A 19,828-nucleotide genomic window follows, 5' to 3' on the forward strand; every position below is an offset into this window, starting at 1 on the left:
ATGTGTTTTTAAGTGCAATACCTTTAACTCCATCATGCAGGGAGTTGTCATGGGACAGTATGAGATTAGAGAAGAGGCAGAACCTGAGTGATTCCTGCACTCTGTTTTGGGGGGAAATCATTAAAAACAGCTCATACCTAAGGAACGGTGTGACAGCTGCCTTGACACCTTGACTTTTTCATACCCTGGTATACAGTGGAGCTCCACTTGTCACGTATCTCTGATTGTTTGTTTGGCAGGAAAAAGCTTCTGCAGTGCCGGTTTCAGTCTGTCAAGAGTTCACTGCGCCGGTTTAAATCCACGGAGATCGAGCAATATAATATATCACAGAACTTGACAAACTGTGAGTGGGTCTGACCCTTTATCATGTCCCCGTAGTATTTTCCACTCGTATAGGAACAAGTCAGAGAGCGGACATTATTCCAGACCTGCAGTAACCTGACATCTTCCACGTTGTAATAAACTTTCCTTTATCCCACTCCAGAGAGTGCGCAAGGGACATCGCAAGAGGAAAAACGGAATGAAATATGAATCCGTACAGAAGTTACTTGTGGATTCCCTTTGCTCTTGTCTTCAGCGTGGGATCTTGTGGTGATAAAATGTCTTCTACTAGCCGTGGTGTCCCAGGGCACATCAGTAAATACTGGTCATTTATGGATTCCATCAGCGAGGCTTCCTGCCAAAATGGTGTCGTTTTGGACTGTTGCATGATGGGATTGCATGTTGGAGCTTCATACCTTGCCTGGCAGGGAAACGTGAAAGCATGACAAGTGTTTTTTACACGTGATATCGCCATTTTATCAACTTCATCAAGGCATCTTCCAAACATGTCACCCATTTAAAAGTGGCACTGAATGTTATTGAATTGCTGTTTTACTAAAGAATGGCAACATTTAACTTTAGAGCCAGTTTGTGAACGTGTGAGTTATCTAATTATGAGATAACTCTCTAGCTCTTGGTGCAGTTTTTATTTTGCTTCTAAAGCAAAGCATAACTTATGTTGTGCCTTACTCTCATTGTTTAATTCATCTAACCAGTATTAAAGATTAAAGATAGTGGAATCAACTAAAAAAACAAATCATACAAAACACTATTAAATTTATAGATTAGATTATGCTACACTGATACAATGTGCTGGTACGAGGAACCTGAAGCATCTTGCGTTTGTTTGCTTTGAAGTTGTTTGCAGCTCTTCCTCACTTAAAGTTCACTACCTATCCTCAGCTCATGTTTAACTAACTGCCCTCCCTCTTTGTCTCTGTCACTGTGTGTGTGTGTGTGTGTGTGTGTGTGTGTGTCTGTCCAGGCTCAGACCCACGGCCTCAGCACGCGTGGACAGTGCGTCCCCTGTCACTGCAACTCGTTCGGCTCCAAGTCGTTCGACTGCGACGAGACCGGCCAGTGTCGGTGTCAGCCGGGCGTCGGCGGGCCCAAATGTGACCGCTGCTCGCGAGGGTTCTTTAACTTCCAGGAAGGCGGCTGCACACGTAAGCAGAGACGAGCGGGACAGATGGAAGTGTCACAACAACACAAGGCTCAGTCTGTCGGAAAAACATGCAGATTTTCTCCTGTACTTACTGTAATTTGCCGCCGGAGCAGCATCAGCACTCACAAAGTGCTGTCCTCATTAAACCGCCGCTCTGTTCCCCGCTTTCGTTTTAATTTAAAGTTTACACAAATTGTCTGCGGCGTTATTGAAAAGCTATTATGTCATGTCAAAAATGCATCTGCATCGTTTCATAATCATTATAAAGTAAAATCTTCTTTCTTTCTTTTCTTTTTTTTTTTTTGCCCACAAGCAGAACAAAGTGAAAACACTGAGACAGACAAAATGGTAATCACTGGAAAAAAAGATGCTTCGTATGCGCCTGTGTTTGTATTTTATTCTGCAAATGAGCATAATATCTATAGCTTAACCTCTATTATTTTTTCTTCAAATGAGCATAAAATCCATGGCTAAACCTCAGGCTTCCTAAAAGACAATACCCTCCGAAAAGTAAATATACAGATGTTTTGAATGTCTTATATGTTTTTGCCAACGATAATTCAGTAAAGTAAAACCTACGTCTGTATAAATCTTTTGTTTACACATGGATCCAAGAAAAGAAAGACACTTTCTATACTATACGTCACTTTAACTGAAAATCCTCAGTGGCGGTGTGTCAGTTGAGATTAAAACAAGCACACTTGTGCGTCCACATCTCAGATGAAAGGTCAGCGTTTGCTCGGATTCAGTCCCAAATATCACAGACTCGACGTCACAGCTGGTGTTCGACACTGGCCGCGCAAAAATGTGCCGTTAAATGAAACTTGTGTGGACAGTCGTTTCTCTTTGAATTACTCGCTAACACACTTTGCACCAAACATTCGTCATTAATCCTAACATTAAAGACATGGAGATGCAGTGAAACAACCCCGCAGCTTATTTTTTATTTTTATCTCAAGATTAGGATTCCCGTGTTACAAAATGACCAATTTAATTCATACACAGCAGCAGCAGCAGCAGCAACAGCGGCCGGAATCTCAGGTGTGCGCTGGATTAAGATTCACTTGCAGTGACATGATGTAAAAAAACAAAGCAGCACAGAGTGGCTTAAGGAAATAAACTCTGTCATATACTGTACACCCTAATAAGTCCACTGGTCACTTGGTAATAGAATACTTTAAGCTTAATTTTTATGGGAACATACGGGCAGCTCGTGGCCAAGAGGAAAGGAATTGGGCTTGTAACCGGAAGGTTGCTGGTTCAATCCTGGGAGGGACCAAGGGCTGGGGTACCCCTGAGCAAGGCACCCAATCCACCATTGCTCCCCGGGCACAGACATGTGCAAATAGGAGTTTATGGTCTCACTCGCTACCTTCAACTCTTCTTCTTTGGCACTTTTAATTGTGTACAAGTGTGTAAATGATGTCCCATTTCGGGGAAAAATGGACATTAAAGCATTAAAGTGAGTGAACGCCGGCATCGTGCCTAGCTGCAGGTGACGACTGTGAAGTTCCGTTTGCAAAACATCAACATGGCACGGGCAAAAATATCAAATCTCGCTGCTTGGAAACGAAAGTTCAGATCCAGATTCAGTTCAGATTTATGGGCGACATAACATGGAATAATTCTTCAGAAATGAAGAGGATCTTTGACAGAAACAGGACTGACCAGCCAGCATGCGACAGCGTCAAAGAAAAACTATGTTCACAACCTGAAGATATTTAAAAGCATCTATAATGCTCTTGCTCTCTTCTGGTCTCTTCCTTTTTAATCCACTTCCTCTGTCGCAGCCTGCCAGTGCAGCCATGTGGGAAATAACTGCGACGCGAGCACAGGACAGTGCATCTGTCCTCCCAACACTGTCGGCGAGAGGTGTGACCGCTGCGCTCTCAACCACTGGGGCCACGACATCGTAACTGGCTGCAAGGTACGTCTGTGTATCCAGAGTGATGTTCTTCTGTCTCTCTTATTTCCCTCTCTCCCTCCCTCCCTCCCATCCTCTCCTCTCCTCTCCTATTATCACACTAGCTTGTTTGCTCAGCTCAGAGTGTTTGAGGAGCCGCGAGGCAGCAATAACAGTCAACTATCAGAAGTCGTAATAGACTATTAGCAATTAGAGGCTGGAGCGTGAGAGTGTCGCGAGTCTCGCTTTAATGACAACATTGATCCGGGGGACGATCATGTGAGGACAAACAGAGCGGAATGCAGCAGGTATTATTGATACTGAACAACAAGAGCACAAAGTGAAACAGCTCCAAGTAAAGTGTCTGAAAAGAAAACGCAACAAAATACAAACATTTAAGGGTTTTTTAAGAGTAAAACAATGCATTGATCGTCTCGTAGGATCGCCCTCTCACATAACATGCTTTGCTGTAATGCTCGTTGACACTGAATGGAAACAACCAATTCCAATTCAATTGGAGCCTGTTTTATATACAGTATATATATGTATATATATATATATATATATATATACAGTACATATATATATATATATATATATATATATATATTTATACATACACATGATTTGATTGGCTACCCAGCCAGCATGTCCATGTGGGCCCCATAAATGTTATATCGAGCTGACAGTATGGGTCCCAAGTGGGTTCGTCCGTGGTTTCCATGGTGGACCCACCTGTGTTTTCCCTCTTTAATCCCCTGCCCTCTTACTATCTTTTCCAGGCTACCTGGGTACTAAGTGGGTACTGAGTGGATACTAAGTGGGTACTGAGTGGATACTAAGTGGGTACTGAGTGGGTACTAAGTGGGCACTAAGGGGACTAAGGTCAGTACTAAGTAAGAACTAAGTGGCTACTAAGTGAGTACTAAGTAAGAACTAAGTGGGTACTAAGTGAGTACTAAGTAAGAACTAAGTGGGTACTAAGTGAGTACTAAGTAAGGACTAAGTGAGTACTAAATAAGTACTAAGTGAGTACTAAGTAAGAACTAAGTGGGTACTAAGTTCAGTACTAAGTGAGTACTAAGTAAGAACTGAGTGGGTACTACATGTACAGTACGTGGACATTGTGCAGGTCCCATATGGTCTCAGTAAAATGATAGGGCCACCAGGAAAACCACTGACAAACCCAGCTCGGGAGCCATATTGTCAACCCAAATAAGAACCCTTATGGGGCCCACATGGACATGCTGGCTGGTAGTGTTGTAGTCAAGACCACCTAAACCGAGACCAAGTCGGGACCAAGACCACAGTGTATTGAGACCAAGACAAGACCTAGAATTTGAGGGGTCGAGACCGAGACAAGACCAAGACTTTGAGGGGTCAAGACCGAGACAATACGAAGACTTTGAGGGGTCGAGATCGAGACAAGACCAAGACCGAGGCAGTAAAAGTTGGACGTGGTCCCAGCCGTCTCCGTTAGCGTCGCTTTGCAGAATTGACACGTTGTCTTTGTGGTTCAGGTATCCAAATGTTATTATAGATGAGTTGGCTGACATCTTCTCACGGCCTCTTCTCCTGTCACTCACATGCACTTTTGTGGGGGGTGTGTGAAAGGGGGCGGGAGGTGTGACAGCCTATTTCTCATGTTAAATTAGTCAGTTATTGGTTGTCCCCGAAGCAATACGATTTACACAAAATCACAGGCAATTTATTGATATCCCCCACAGTCTTGAAATAAAATCCAGAGTCTGAGACAAGACTGAGACCTTCAAAAAGACCGACCTCAAGTACTACAACACTACTGGCTGGGTAACATCCCATAATTATTGCAAATTATAATAATTGCCGAAAGATCATGTCATACTGCCATGACGACCAGCCGTCATTGTTCTTGTCATCAGAAGACAAGAAGAGAGGAACACCGAGCACTCATATACTGTATATTAACATTTGATGTTAATATACATAAAGATGATGCATAAAGTATTAAAGTGGTAATTAATGTTCAGTGTGTGTTCCTTTTGTGTTTGTATTGTGTGTGTATTTCAGGAGTGTGGCTGTAGCGTGGTCGGCTCCGTGACCCAGCAGTGTAACATGAACACAGGCTGCTGCTTATGTCGGGACTCCTACAGAGGAGAGAAGTGCAACGAGTGTCAGATCGGATACAGAGACTTTCCTCAGGTGAATAAATGATCAATTATGATAATAAGTTACTGTTAATGTCTGTAAAATGTCCTTTGGTTCGTACTGAGCGAGAGAAAAAAGGACAGAAATTCACTCAGGATCTTTCTGTGCGGCGCAGAGATTATCACGGACATGACAACAGGTCGATAAATAAATAATTTGAAATAAAGATATTTTAATCTTTTAATCTCTGTCTGACATACACACGTACACAATAAACTAAATAACACTTCTTGTGAACACTTCATTCTGGTTACTCGACACTATATGACATATTATCTATGAAAATTCAGTTTTTAGTTCTTCAACTTGTATTTATTTCTTATTTCGTTCCGGACTGCAACTAATGATGACTTTCATCATCGATTCATTTGTCAATTAGTTGTTATTTAGTCTGTAAAATGTCAGAAAATGTCGATCGGTGTTTCCCAAACCTCACAAGGAAGATGTTCTCAAATCAAAAACCTCCAAAATATTTAACATATTTATTTAATTGTAACGATTTCTTTGTTAATTGGAGCAAAGAAACCAGAAAAATATTCACTGTTAGGAATCTGCAAAATCAGAGAGGTCGTTTAAATATATTGAGAAAAAAAACACACATTTGAGTCTAAAGACAACAAGGTTTTTTTGAATCTTGAATAGAAACACTTAAAATGGTAGCTGCAGCCTGAAGATCAACAACATCCACACAAACACAAGCAGTTAAAAACTCTTAAAAACAAAGAATTGTGGCTGTATTCAAGTATCACAGTGACATTTTACCTTGAATACCATGGCAATAGAATAAAAATAACTTAAAAATAATGTGATTGTAACTCGATGGCCACAGTCAAGATGGTGAAGTCGCCGGACAAGTCTGGAAGTTGAATGGTTTGGTGAAGCTTAAAGCTGAGCCACTAAACAGCTCCTGAACCTGCTGTGTCGTTGATAACGGACGCTTATCATTTTTTCTCTCCTCACAGTGCACGCAGTGCGAGTGTAACGTGGCGGGATCGGACAGCCAGACCTGTGACCTGGAGAGGGCAGTCTGTGCCTGCGCTGACCGCACGGGAAAATGCAGCTGCAAGGTATGAACACACACACAAGTCAAGTTTTACTTGTGATATTTATTCATTTATTTTATTTGTTTATCCTTTATTTAGCCAAGATACAAGATCGCAAGATAAGCAATTTCAGATATAAAAGTCCCAACAGAATACAAAAGTTAAAGGGAGGTAGTAAAGAAATATACATACATTTCACCTTCAGCAGGTGTATAATCAGGTGCAAACCAACTGATTTACAGGTTGATACGTCTTCCCCAACAGTAACGCCACGAAGTACGCGATGCAGCCCAGAAAAAAGTCACTGTTTAGATATTTATAAGAGCTTGTCCAAACAGTCGTCTCCTGCTCGAGATCGACCTTGAAGTTTTCTCACCGCTGACAACGGTCGATGTGAGTCTACCTGCCGACAGCTCAGTGAGTCAGTGAGTTCATGTGAGAGACACCTATATATGTGTGCATACAGTATATATCTATATATTTATATATAGATAGAAATAAATATAAATATATGTTGGTTTTTTTCATTTTGAATTCTGCCAGTAGATGATCGTTCAGGTTTTAAATGTCAATGCAGATTTAAAAACAACTGCACATTGTTTTTTTTGTCCTTTTGTGTGTGTGTGTGTGTGTGTATCCACAGTCTGCATGTGTTTGTGTTTAAAGTTAATGTTTGCATCGGTGGCAGTATGTAATTATTCCAGTAAATGTCAGAGGAGAGAGTAAAAAAAAGAAAGGCATCTCTGTGTGACACACACACACACCCAAGTTTGCACACCTATTCATTTGCCTCGTTAGGACCAGGTTTTGTTCTCCATGTGGACTAGTGGTCCTGACAAGGTCGGTGTTTATGACACATAATGACATAAACACCAAAAACAACTACCAAAATGGATCAATATGCGTGTATGTGTGGACATGTCTCTCGTAAGCTTGTGAGGACATTTTGCTGGTCCTCACAACCTTGACAGGCTTTTTGAGGATTAAGACCTGGTTTTAGGGTTAGAATTAGTTTTTTTGGTGAGGTTAAAGGTCAGACAGTTTAGTTGTGATGGTTAAGGTAGTGTAAGTGGATGGGGAATGCATTATGTCTATGAGTGTCAACACAAAGACTGCAAAGCCAGCGTGTGTGTGTGTGAGAGAGTGTGAGTGAGAGAGAGTTCTTGTATTTGTGCTTTGTGAGGACCAATAATCCTATAAACCATATGGGGTGTGGACATTTTTTAGCAAAGTGAGGACATGTTTGCCAGGGAATGCATTATGTTTATGAGGGTCCTCACTATGAATGCACAAACATGTGTGTATGTGTGTGTACAGGTATTACTAATGTTGTGGGGACCTAAATCTGTTTACAAACTCACATTATGGGACTTGTCTTCCTTATAACGTGTAACGTGAATTACTACATTTGAAGGTGAAGACACGTTTTAAGGTTAGGTTGAGGTTAGGGTAAGATTAGGGTCAGGGTTAGGATTATGCCAGTAGTAATTATGGTTAAGGTTAGAGTAAATCAATGCAATGTCCTCTGAAGTCGTGTAAACCAAACTGTGTCTGTGTGTAAGAAAGAAAGAGAGAGTGATTTGGAATGGTAAAAGTAGTGAATCTCCCTGCATGAGAAAACAGGTGATTGATATTCTGATTCCCCTGTCACTTCTCTCTATCTCTCTCTCTCACACACACACACACACACACACACACACACACACACACACACACACACACGCATCATCTCTGCTGTCACTCGCTGATCACATTATCCCACATTGACAGTGACAAAATGCTTTGCATACACACACACACACACACACACACACAGCTGATCCATGGCCTGTAACGGGGCTTCAGATCAGTGAGTGTCATCTTCACTCTGAACAGGTAGCAGGTTGACTACCTGTCACTCAACAGTCATTCGTCAGCTGGTACCTGTTTCCCTGCTCACCTGTTATTTCTGCTGTCAGTGACACACACACACACTGTCTGTCTGTCTGTCTGTCTGTCTGTCTGTCTGTCTGTCTGTCTGTGAGTAATTAGTGAGCCATATTTTCATTTAAACGTGATATTAAAAGGTTGTAAGTTTGAGAACTCTGGTCTAAAGAATATTTAAAAATTCTTTCGGACCTGCTGCACCTTTATTGACAAAACTCAACATTAATTGGATGATATGTTTGTTGACAGCTCAGAGTAAAAGACTTATTATTACACAGCTCTGTCCACAATCCCAGTTCAGACCAGTCACAGTCTCAGCTTATTGTGAACAATGTAAACATTCCTTTCTTATTCCCATACATAAAGTTTCCCTATCCTGTGCTCTTAATGGTCAGCTGTGTTTCATTATTAGACTTGTTTGTCCATGTTAGGCAAATAAAGAGCCGTTAAAGTTAACAGACTGACACAATCACTAATTAGGTTGCACTTCAGCACTTATGTGTGTGTGAGTGCCAGCAGCTCTGCACACTCAAGGTTACAGCCCACACTTTTTTTTAACTAAAGGCCCTAAAGCTCGGACGCTCATCACTTAAACGTCCCGCTGCTGATGTGTCCTGATGTAGGTTATTACATCCAAAAAGCACAGCTGTGAGAGTGTCTGTGAATCTGACCTCAAAAGTAAAGCAGTCACATCGCGACTTCAATAGTTTATCACAATGACTGGCCTTTTTGTCACATGTCTAGAATTGGATTTCATTTCAATTCACACTTGCTTTTAACCCTTTTACGAAATAGTCATTAGAAAATTAAGGAAAATCAAAGTACTATATGTGGTTCCTTGCCTCTATGTTGTAAAAGAAAATCTAAAAAGAGTATATATAAGACAAATTATAACATTATAGAAAATTTTAGAATCTATACTGAGTATATTCTGCAATCTGTCTATAGTGTACATTCTACATTCTATTTTAACTAATTTTTTATATAAGTGTTAATATCTTTTATATTGTAATTTTTTTTTGGTAATGAATGTTTATTATTTATTATCTTTAGCTTTACTGTCTTTGCTGCTGTAACAATGTAAATTTCCCCACTGCGGGACAAATAAAGCACTATCTTATCTTATCGAAGTCCTGGTCCTCTGGGACCTCTGTCCTCCATGTTTTAAATGTTTCCCTGCTCCAACACACCTGATTGATTTCATCAACTTATCGTCAGATTTTGAGATTGTACCGAGCCGTATGACCGTACCTTTTGCCTTCCAGAACCACATTTAAGTTTCAAGCGTTTTAAGGCTCTGACGTAGCTGGATCTCTGAAAATCGGCTGGAAAACGGTTTCCGCAGAAGTCACCGAACACGATCCTCTGCCTGAGTAGAGGGTTAAGTGCATCTTGTCTGAGAATCAAATGAAGGCAAAGAAAGCCACTTTGCGAACTGGACGAGCAAATTTATTTGATTATTTTAGATCAAAAGGGGTGAGAAATAAACCTGAGGTAACACTACTCCACTTCAAAGACGTGCTTCAAACGTGTGACACAGACAGACTCCCCCGCCCTCGAGTGAGCCGCGCCGACAACAACAACATAAGCGCGAGACACTCGGCTCGATTAAAGACGAATAAAGTTCAGCCCTTACTTCATTGAGATTAAAGCGTCCATGCTCACAGGACGTCATTAACTCAACATCACACTGTTTATTATGGATTAGAAAATAACTTTGACCTGATCTAAAGTGTCTGTGTCTGTGTTTATCTCTTTCAGGAAAATGTGGAGGGAGACAACTGCGACCACTGCAGGACCAACACGTTTGGGTTGTCGGTGCGAAACCCACTGGGCTGCAGCAGGTGCTACTGTTACGGGCTCACACACTCGTGCACGGAGGCACCGGGACTGATCCGGATGTGGGTGAGTAAACGTTTGACTGAAGCAGGTTTAACCCTTCTGTTACCGATACTAGGATGGATGGATGGATGGATGGATGGCAGAAAGCAGAGAAATAGAGCTTTGCGCCCTTATACTTGTCATTACAGTAGACCTCAGGACTTAATAATAATAACAGCCAGATATCTAAAGTGAAAGTTATCGTTGGGAAAAGGTAGCAGAAGCACTCACTCACTGAACATTTTTGACAATTCCACAGCCATAAAATCAATTTAAATCCATGCAACCTCATTATCTGGATGGTCATAACAGGGTTAAGATGAAAATGATGATGAGTGACCCCTGGAGCAACACTTTGCTTCACTTATTTGTAAATGTCTTAACAAACATAAGACAATAAGGAATCCCTGTTGATCAAATCTAGCTGAAAATTAGACCAGAGGGAAATTGGTTGCCAGTCAGGAGTGCCAAATAAACCCCACAACTATCAGGAAACTTTATTTAGCCTTTACAGACAACATGTAAAACAGTGAATATTTTAATTACCTAAAGGACATGTTGTTCTTTTTTTGTTGTTGGTCAACGTCCACCTTCACTTCTAATCTGAACGAGAAAAAAGAAAGTGCCCGGTCACTGTGCGCGAGGCCTGTGCCAGCTTCCTCGCTGAGGCGACACATTTTACAGATGGCTGCTTACAACTGACACAGCGTTATGCCAGTGTTGTAGGCTCCGATGTCCTTTATTAATCATTTTCTGTGGATGATCATCTGCCGATCAAGTCGACCTTGAGAGGAGGAAAAAGTTAGAAGTCACACAAAAAAAGAGAAAGAAAGAAAGAAAGAAAGAAGCTTGTAGTGTTCATCCCCTCGTTAAAAGCCTGTTCCAAATGTTCATCCAAAGTTTCTTTGTCAACCTTTAAAATGTCAAGTCAGTTAGAAGTAATTTACTTTTTAATATAGATATTTATTTTCCTAAAATTAGAGCGAGGCAGTAACACGGAGTCACTGTGAAGCATCTGTGAACAGAAACTCAAACTCAAAGATACTTCAAACTCTGCGACTTTTTGACACTAAATCTGATTTGACGACGCAATCACACAACAATTCTGTCGCGTTCATCTCGGAATGTATAGACTTTCATTAGGGAAGATGCTATTGGTCATCCTTTAGCCTAAATTTGCATCAACACACACACACACAGCAAATCGACTTATTTATCAGGATTCAGTTTTTTACGTCACGAGTTGTGAAAGTGGAAAACAAACCTGTTGCGAGTGCAGTGACAGTTTCAGACACTCAGTAACCGAACAAACCGTAGTTGAGTGGGGGCCTGTTTTCTGATAAAGGCGACAATTAACCAGTGTTTCCCGTGGCAACTGTTGAGTTTTCTGGTTGGAGTTTGGCGAGAAATTTCTTTTGAATGACAAACATTCACTTCATTTATTGTTCACAGCGAGAGAGAGAGAGAGAGAGAGAGAGAAGGGAGAGGGAGAGAGATGGAAAAGTGGAGAGTTTATTGGAAAGAGGGAGATTTTCTCTGAACCACTGAATCGTGAGATTACACTGAGTGGAGTGGGAGACACACACACACACACACACACACCATATCTAGACACCATGCCCATAGACTGTACAAACACAGTCCACATGCATTCACATGAGCAAACACACTCAAACTATCACCAACTATCAAGTAGGATAACATGGAGGTTAGGGGGGAGAGGCACATACACACACATCCTTGAACATAAGATTATTGTTAATGTAAACGCTCCAGTATCAAACCATTTGTCCAACAAACATGTAGAAAAGTGACATTTTCATCATTTTGGTGGCAGTTTAACGGTAACACAGAACTGCTGTCCTGTAGCTACAGTCCTGCTCTCCGTCGCCCTCTTTGGCCCTGTTTAGACTGCAGCCCAAATCTGATTTGTCAGCATATCCAGATTGTATCTTGATAGATTTTTTTTTGGGCAGTCTGAACAGCTGAAAAACACACAAGATCCCAGTTTTCCAAAGCTCATTCAAACCACATATGGATACTATTCTGAACGGATTTTTACAGATGATTTATGTCGTCCACATTGTATGTGTCTCTTTCACTTAATGTTTACTTAATAGCTATTTTTTTTAATTTTGTATCAAAAATGAAAACATTTAAACAGTACTTTCTTGTTACGCTTGATGTCAAAACAATCACTTTTATTTTGAAATTCTATGAAATACTGCGACAAATATGGTTACATTTTAAGGTCATATGTAAGGTCGAGATTTGTCAATTTAGTTTGACTCACATACTGCAGTCAGGCACTAGGGGGCGCTGAGATAGTTTGGCATCGCTTTTGGCAGCTTTCATGTCTTTCATTTTATGTACAGTTTATAGTGTTGGTGCTGATGTAATATACAGTGTATAAAACGTATTACAGCCTTTATAAGAAGTACTTTATGTGCATATTTTAAGATAGAGTCTGTGGAGCAGCGTCCTCCCCTGACTCCGACTACACATTACTCCTCCTCAGTATTTTAGCAACATAGACAAGTTTTTCATCACTGTTCCTGTTACCTTTTTTTGTTTTTGTTGTCGTATCAAAGAAATTGCAAATGAGAAAGTGGCTAAAATATACAGTATAAATGTTTTAAATTAGATTCAGGACAGAAATTGGCAATTTTCCTCTCCGCGTGCAACTTCCCCCTCTGTTTTTTCAGCCAGTGTTGCCAGTGTCAGTTAATAGATTTCGGGTTCCACTCCTTCATAAGACCAGAGAGAGAGAGGGTGAGAGAGAGAGAGAGAGAGAGAGAGAGAGGGAGAGAGACACCCAGACTGGAGCAGATGAATGGAATTTTCTTTTTTTTAAATTGGTCAACTCAGGCAATAATAAACCCTGATATTATTCTGGTCATATTGAAATATCAGCACATGAGAGAATGAAAAAGAACCACACTGAGAATATTCCTGCGTTCTTGCCCTTCATATCACAGCTGCCACACATTAATGGGGACAGACACAACACAATATTCACACACGTGAAGCTGTGGCTTTTCTCCAGCTGACGGAGCGAAGGAGGTGTTACAACACAACACAACGCAACGCCGCGGCGTGATCCCGCCAAAGGATTGTTCCTGTAAATCACATTAGATTCACCTGAGGAGTAAAGCAGGTTTTTTCAAACAAACAACACATAGTTATTCTCATAAGAAAAAAAATACATTTGTTTTGGATGATCCACCACCCAAATTATTCCAAATCAATGTTTGAGGGGGGAGTTTTTGTTTGTTATTGTCATTGGGAAGTGGAGAAAATGGGAGATTTTGTGTCTGAACAAAACAAAATGACAGACACTGATACATAACTCATGTATAGTGTGCATGAACAGGGTTATAATATTCAGAAGAACATATTTGATCCAATGATTCATCCTTTCACCAAGGATGATATGGTGGAGTTTGAGCAGCATGACTCAAAATCTACAAAACAGACTCCGATGCTGTTTTCTGAGGATGGAGGTTATGACCCTCAGACAAAATGATTATTTTGAGTATTAAATGAGTATTTTTTTTGGAAAATAGTAGAAATTCCATGATAGTTTTCCTTTAAAACTAAAAATGTGAGTATTACTTTACAAAAAATGTCATATTCAAACACATGGGTAAAACATGAAAACTACAAGCACAAACCTGGGTCTTTTTTAACCATTTTATACTTTTTTTAGTTTTTTAAGTTTTTTTCGTAAAACATTTCATACAACATACAGAATAAGCAATTGGTTTTCATTTTGCTCAATTTTAATGAGCTATGCGTCCTTTAAAGCATTATCTTCAATGTGTTACCCTCTCTGCTACAATATAATATAATAAAAACAAGTTTCATATAACTGTACTTTTTCTTCAATATGATATTCTCACGCCCTATGATTTATCTACAAGCGTGAACACAGCATCACATTAATGTCATCTGCTGTGTGCCCGACTGTAGTTGACACTGAAGCCGGAGCAGACGGTGCTCCCCCTGGTGGACAAATCAAACGCAGCTGAGACGAGGAGAGGAGTGAGCTTCCAGCACCCGGAGATCCTCGCCCACGCAGACCTGGTGACGTCCACTCTCTCTGAACCCTACTACTGGAAACTGCCCGAGCAGTTTAGAGGCTCCATGGTAAGAGACCTCATCACCCATTTGTAATTCCCCTGATGTAACATTGATTTAATCTGATTTAATCTGACGTCTTTCCCTTTAGATCACAGCGTATGGCGGTCAGTTGAAATACGCGGTGTACTATGAGGCCAGAGATGAAACCGGTCCCGCCTCCTATGAGCCGCAGCTCATCATCAACGGCGGCCCCACGCGCAACATCGTCATCACCCGTCACATACCAGGACTCCAGATCGGTCAGCTCACCCGACACGAGATCGACATGACAGAGGTACGGCAAGATTCAAAGCTTTTATTGTCATGTGTACAGTCAGAAAACATGCCTCTCTTTTCCGGTGACCACACAAATGCCAAACTAACAAAAGTGAAATACAATAAAAATTATTAAAATAAACATCTGATATACAGTGTAATAGAAGTATAACAGTAGTGGAAATAGAGATAATTTTAAAACAAATGTTTACACTTAAAGGAGATGGAAAAGTCGATGCATCATTAAAGGTAAACGTGAATAATAACAGATTCAGCGAATAAATAAGTAATGTGACTCAGATGTCCTGGACTTTTGCGCCACCTACTGCTCATCTTTGTAAACTAACCTCCAATAGTAGCTTCACAGCTGTGAATAGAAACACATAGAAATATGCTGCTTCTTTAACTGGAGTCTGTGTGTTTGTGTGTGTGTGTGTGTGTGTGCAGCATGAGTGGAAGTATGCAGATGGCCGGTCCATGACTCGCGAGGACTTCATGGACGTTCTGTTCTATGTGGACTACATCCTAATTAAGGCGTCCCATGGCAACTTGATGAGACACAGCCGGTAACACACACACACACAAACACTCACTCACACATACACACACACACACATTCCCAATCCACAAAAATGTATTTTAAATAACATGTACGTCTTAATTGATATACCAACCATTACCAATTGAAAATGATAGTAGATGTTGTAGATGTGGCTGTTAATATGTGGTTTCATGATGCACAAAGTTGCGCTCGTCTTGATTTATATTGTGATTTGGGTCACAATAGTCTTTAAAATCTTTTTTTTTAAAAAGTGGGTCCTCATATAGAAAATTTGGGAAACACTGATGTATCTGTTAAATAAATATTATGATCTACTGAAAACAATAAAAAAAGCTATAATATCTTCAGATTTGACCTACTTTGAGATTAGTCAAAGTCAGAGCTAGTGTCTTTACAGAGCATTTACAAACGTCCCAAAAATACGTGCAATAAGAAACGTACAAACAGTCATTTACTGTCTGTTAATGGATGTTTTTTTTCTCCCTCAGTATTTCAGAGATCAGTCTGACGGTGGCTGAAGAAGGTCGACCGACCAGGCAGAGCGAGAAAGCCCATCAGATAGAAAAATGTGACTGTCCAATCGGATACTCGGGACTTTCTTGCGAGGTGTGAACACAACTCACACGCACACATGAAAGAATACACACATGTGAAGACCTGTATTAAATGTTATCTTTTCCAATGTGTTTCCAAGAAATTAAGAGCAAGTGTTAGTTTTTGCAGTTAATGACTCATTCTATGCATTCTGTACTAGAATGAAAGACAAAAGACGCTACTTCTTTAAATCAGAGGACTTTCTCTAGCGCCATCCAGTGGACACATGAAACAATGTGTTAATACCGATTACAGATGAATGACTAATATCTCATGTAACCACACGCAGGCAGATATTACCTTTTAACATAGTAATAAAAACCCAAAATTACAAAAAAGACAAATTTAAATGAAGGTATGTTCAAAGAATGTTGAACCCAACATATTTACCGAGCATGGCATTTATGGTTGAGAAGTTAACGTTCTGCAAAATTATTATTTAATTATTTTATGCAGTAAAACTAACAAGAATTCACCTTTAAGGCAACAGTTATGAAGTAAAAGAACTGGTCTGGACTCAATCTGATCAGTTTTGACATGTAAGAAACATACTATACTATACATACTACTAAATATGAAAATCTGTATATATGAATGTTTTGAACTTTTTTCAGCGTTCTTCAGAAATAAGCACAATTAGATGAAATTATCAAAAACATAAAAGTCAAAGGAAAATACACAGCTTTGTGAGGAGAGGAAAGAAAAGATAATTATTAGCGTCTGTTTTTTTGTCTTATATCATTATTACAAACATTAATTACAGAGCGAGCTGAACCCTGTCCTTTTTTTTCTTATTCTTTCGTCCGCTGCCTTTTCTTCTGCGTGAGAATGTAAACACGGAGGTCATGGCCTGGGCTTTCAATAATATCTCACACAAGTCCAATTTACATTTAGTTCAGGGTTTTAACTCTGTGACGCCTTTCAGACTCCTGGATTTTTAAATTTATTTATTTAGTTCTCGGCTTGCCTCGCCGGAATTAAGCCCTCACTGAGCGTCTCCCCGGCTGTGTTTTGATTTTGTTTGAGCAGTCGACTTTCAGCTGTGTCCGGCTCCTTCTCTTAAGCTACAGAAAGCGCGAGGCAGCGACTCAATCTTCAGTTTAATGAGGATTTTGTGCAGACAGCTTATAATATAACAGAGGCAACAGCTCCGGGGAAACTCTGCTGAACCACAGCAGCTGAGAAAAGAATTTAGACATTATTGTGTTCATCTCGAAGGAGTACGCAAACTTTTTTTTAACATATGTCTCACTTTGTCTCCTGTTACTCGGGAATGACGCCCGTCTTTATTAAAAAACATTAGCGGTGTACATAATTAAGAAGCTACAGATAGTGTTGAAAAGGTGCCAAATGGCAAATGGTAGCTAAACTTGAAATGTTCAGGTCGCGGAGGGCTCGGCTGACAGATGGCCGTTCTATTTGTAGCTGCCATCGTTGTTAATAAAGTATTTTTAAACGGGCATTTAGTGCTAGCAGAGGGAACAGATGGCTCTTTAAATGGACTCCATTAATTATTACAGAACAGGAGAGAGGAAGAGCGAGTTACCTTGCTTATGCAGGTTTATGTGTGTGCTGGACAGGTACGGGTGTGATCGTGATTGTGTGTGTGTTGAAAGATTGCTGCAGGGGATAACTCTTAATTGAGGGTACACTCACCACAACCACTTTATTAGGTACGCCTGTTCTCCAAGCTTGTTAAAACTTGCAAAAAAAATAAATGGCAGCGGCCCAACGCAGTTAGGGACGTAGACATGGTTGAGACGACCTGCTGAAGTTCAAACTGAGCATCGGGATGAGGAAGAAAGGTGATTTAAGTGACTTTATTTGGTGAGTATTTCACAAAACTGCTGATCTTCTGGGATTTACCACATAAACATGTCCATGGCTTACAGCGAGTGGTCAGGAAAAGAGAAAATATCCAGTGAGCTGCAGTTCTCTGGGTGAAAATGCCTTGTTGATAGAAAATGATAGAAAGGTAATAGTAGTTTGTAATCTGGCTACAGCAGCAGAAATCCACACCATTCTTGCCACTTTATTATGTCTCCTGTGTACCTAATAATATGGCCGGTTAGTTTACGTACATGTGAAACAGAAAGTGACCAATAACAATAAGGATAACTGTAATATTGTGTGTGCGTGAGTGTTACCGGCTATTTATAATTGTCTTTCAGTCTTTCTTTTTTTAAATCTGTGTCCCTGTCTCACTTTGTCTCTGTCTGCTTCTCTCTGTGCAGGAGTGTGCTGCAGGTTTCTACCGTCTCCGCTCCGGCTCCCTGCCATCTGCCCCTGCTTCCAGAGTGCCCAGCGCTGCCGGCATGGGCAGCTGTGTTCAGTGCCAATGCAGTGGGCACTCCTCCACCTGTGACCCCGAGACATCCATATGCCAGGTAAATGAGTGTGTGTGTGTATGTGTGTGTGTGTGTGTGTGTGTGTGTGTGTGCGTGCACATTCTGTCTTTAGAGACACTCACACAGCCATATGCCCAGTAGGTTGGTTGAGAGAAGGAGGAGTGTGTTTGGTGTGATATCAGGTACTGTAATTAGCCCTGCAATAATTAACGACCCTGGATGAAACTCTGGTTTTGTGTAATTTCCTCTTCTCTGGATTGGACCCAAAGCTTCATCTCAAGCTTTAGAAAGAGAGGAGGTGATTTATTTATTTTTTTGTCAAAAAAGTTAGAACACAATAAAGGAAATGGATTTTGATTCACAAAATGTTACATAATGTATCGAGCAGATATTTAAGGCTCCTCTAGACAGATCATCATCTCGATGTGATGATGATATCGCAACGTTTTTTTCTGGAAAGCTTCCAGTGCTCATTTTGATGCTGAGGCCAAGAAATAGGTCAAAGTTGTCTTTGTCGACGCTGGAATAAACTCAGCCTCCATCACCTGGAATTTTCAGAAGCTTCAGTATCAGTTGGTGAAAGAAAGGTGGCTCTAGACCAGAGGTTGCGCTAGACTTTTTCGTTGTCTGTCATTTTGACTGACAGGGTCATAAAAATCCCGTCATAATCAATTTTTACCGGTCACTTTAAATGATAAAAATGACATATTCAATTGCATTGTTCATATTGCAGTGGAATATGAACAGTTCACCTGTGGCCTAAACGCACAGTCTCACACCTTCCTCCTGGTCCACATGGACTTAAATCGCGTGCCTGCTTGCGCGTAGTTGCGCGTGGTAGGAAATCCCGCAACATGCGCTCCTTCTGCACCAGTGGATCAGCTGCACCGGTCACAGACGCGCTCCAAAGCCTCCTGTCCATAGCTCTTTAACACGTTGTCAGCACTACAAGGATAGCGAGATGCATTGAGTACGGTGTCCAGGTCAGAAATTATGCTTAGATTCTCCGATGGGAATCTTTATTTTGTCGCACAACATTTTTCTATCCGCCCTCCTCAGCCAGGAGAACTCCCGCTCCCACTGAACTCGCCTAACCTCCTTACTGCCGCTTCCTCGCTCCGCTGAGGCCAAGGGCTGAGTTTGTCCTTCATCTGCATCTATCCCTCTTTTTTCACCTCTTTTATCAACATAGTTTTTAGGGGTGTGAATTGCAATCTGTCAAAATGACGGATGGCTCTCAGATTTTTCCGTCACCGTTTTAAAAAAACGGTCAATGACGGAAAATATTCGGTTAACGCGACCCCTGCTCTAGACATGACAAGCACCAAAGCGACTGTGAGGGGAGTGCAGTGCTGATAATCTGTTGTATAATTCGTTTACTATTTCAGTGAGGCTGGTCGTCTCCACAGATTCCAGGTTTTGGGTGTCTAGTAACAACAGATGCAATGAGAACCACCCCTAAGCCTATGACAAAAAAACAGCACAGGTGAATTCTCTTGT

At 40.8% G+C, this 19,828-nt stretch overlaps 1 protein-coding gene across 6 annotated transcripts in view; it reads left to right on the forward strand.

Moving 5' to 3' along the window:
- Positions 1–19,828, forward strand: part of lama2 (laminin, alpha 2) — a 192,011-nt gene that overhangs the window by 124,327 nt on the left and 47,856 nt on the right. For all 6 annotated transcript variants that reach the window (XM_058613746.1, XM_058613747.1, XM_058613749.1 and 3 more), the window contains 10 exons: positions 1,307–1,487; positions 3,277–3,413; positions 5,439–5,570; positions 6,539–6,643; positions 10,307–10,450; positions 14,399–14,575; positions 14,658–14,843; positions 15,272–15,390; positions 15,875–15,992; positions 18,215–18,367. In XM_058613746.1, the coding sequence (XP_058469729.1) occupies positions 1,307–1,487; positions 3,277–3,413; positions 5,439–5,570; positions 6,539–6,643; positions 10,307–10,450; positions 14,399–14,575; positions 14,658–14,843; positions 15,272–15,390; positions 15,875–15,992; positions 18,215–18,367 (1,452 nt within the window). The remainder of the gene's footprint in view (positions 1–1,306; positions 1,488–3,276; positions 3,414–5,438; positions 5,571–6,538; positions 6,644–10,306; positions 10,451–14,398; positions 14,576–14,657; positions 14,844–15,271; positions 15,391–15,874; positions 15,993–18,214; positions 18,368–19,828) is intronic.

The sequence above is a fragment of the Solea solea genome, chromosome 17 (assembly GCF_958295425.1).
Source record: "Solea solea chromosome 17, fSolSol10.1, whole genome shotgun sequence".
Taxonomy (NCBI): domain Eukaryota; kingdom Metazoa; phylum Chordata; class Actinopteri; order Pleuronectiformes; family Soleidae; genus Solea; species Solea solea.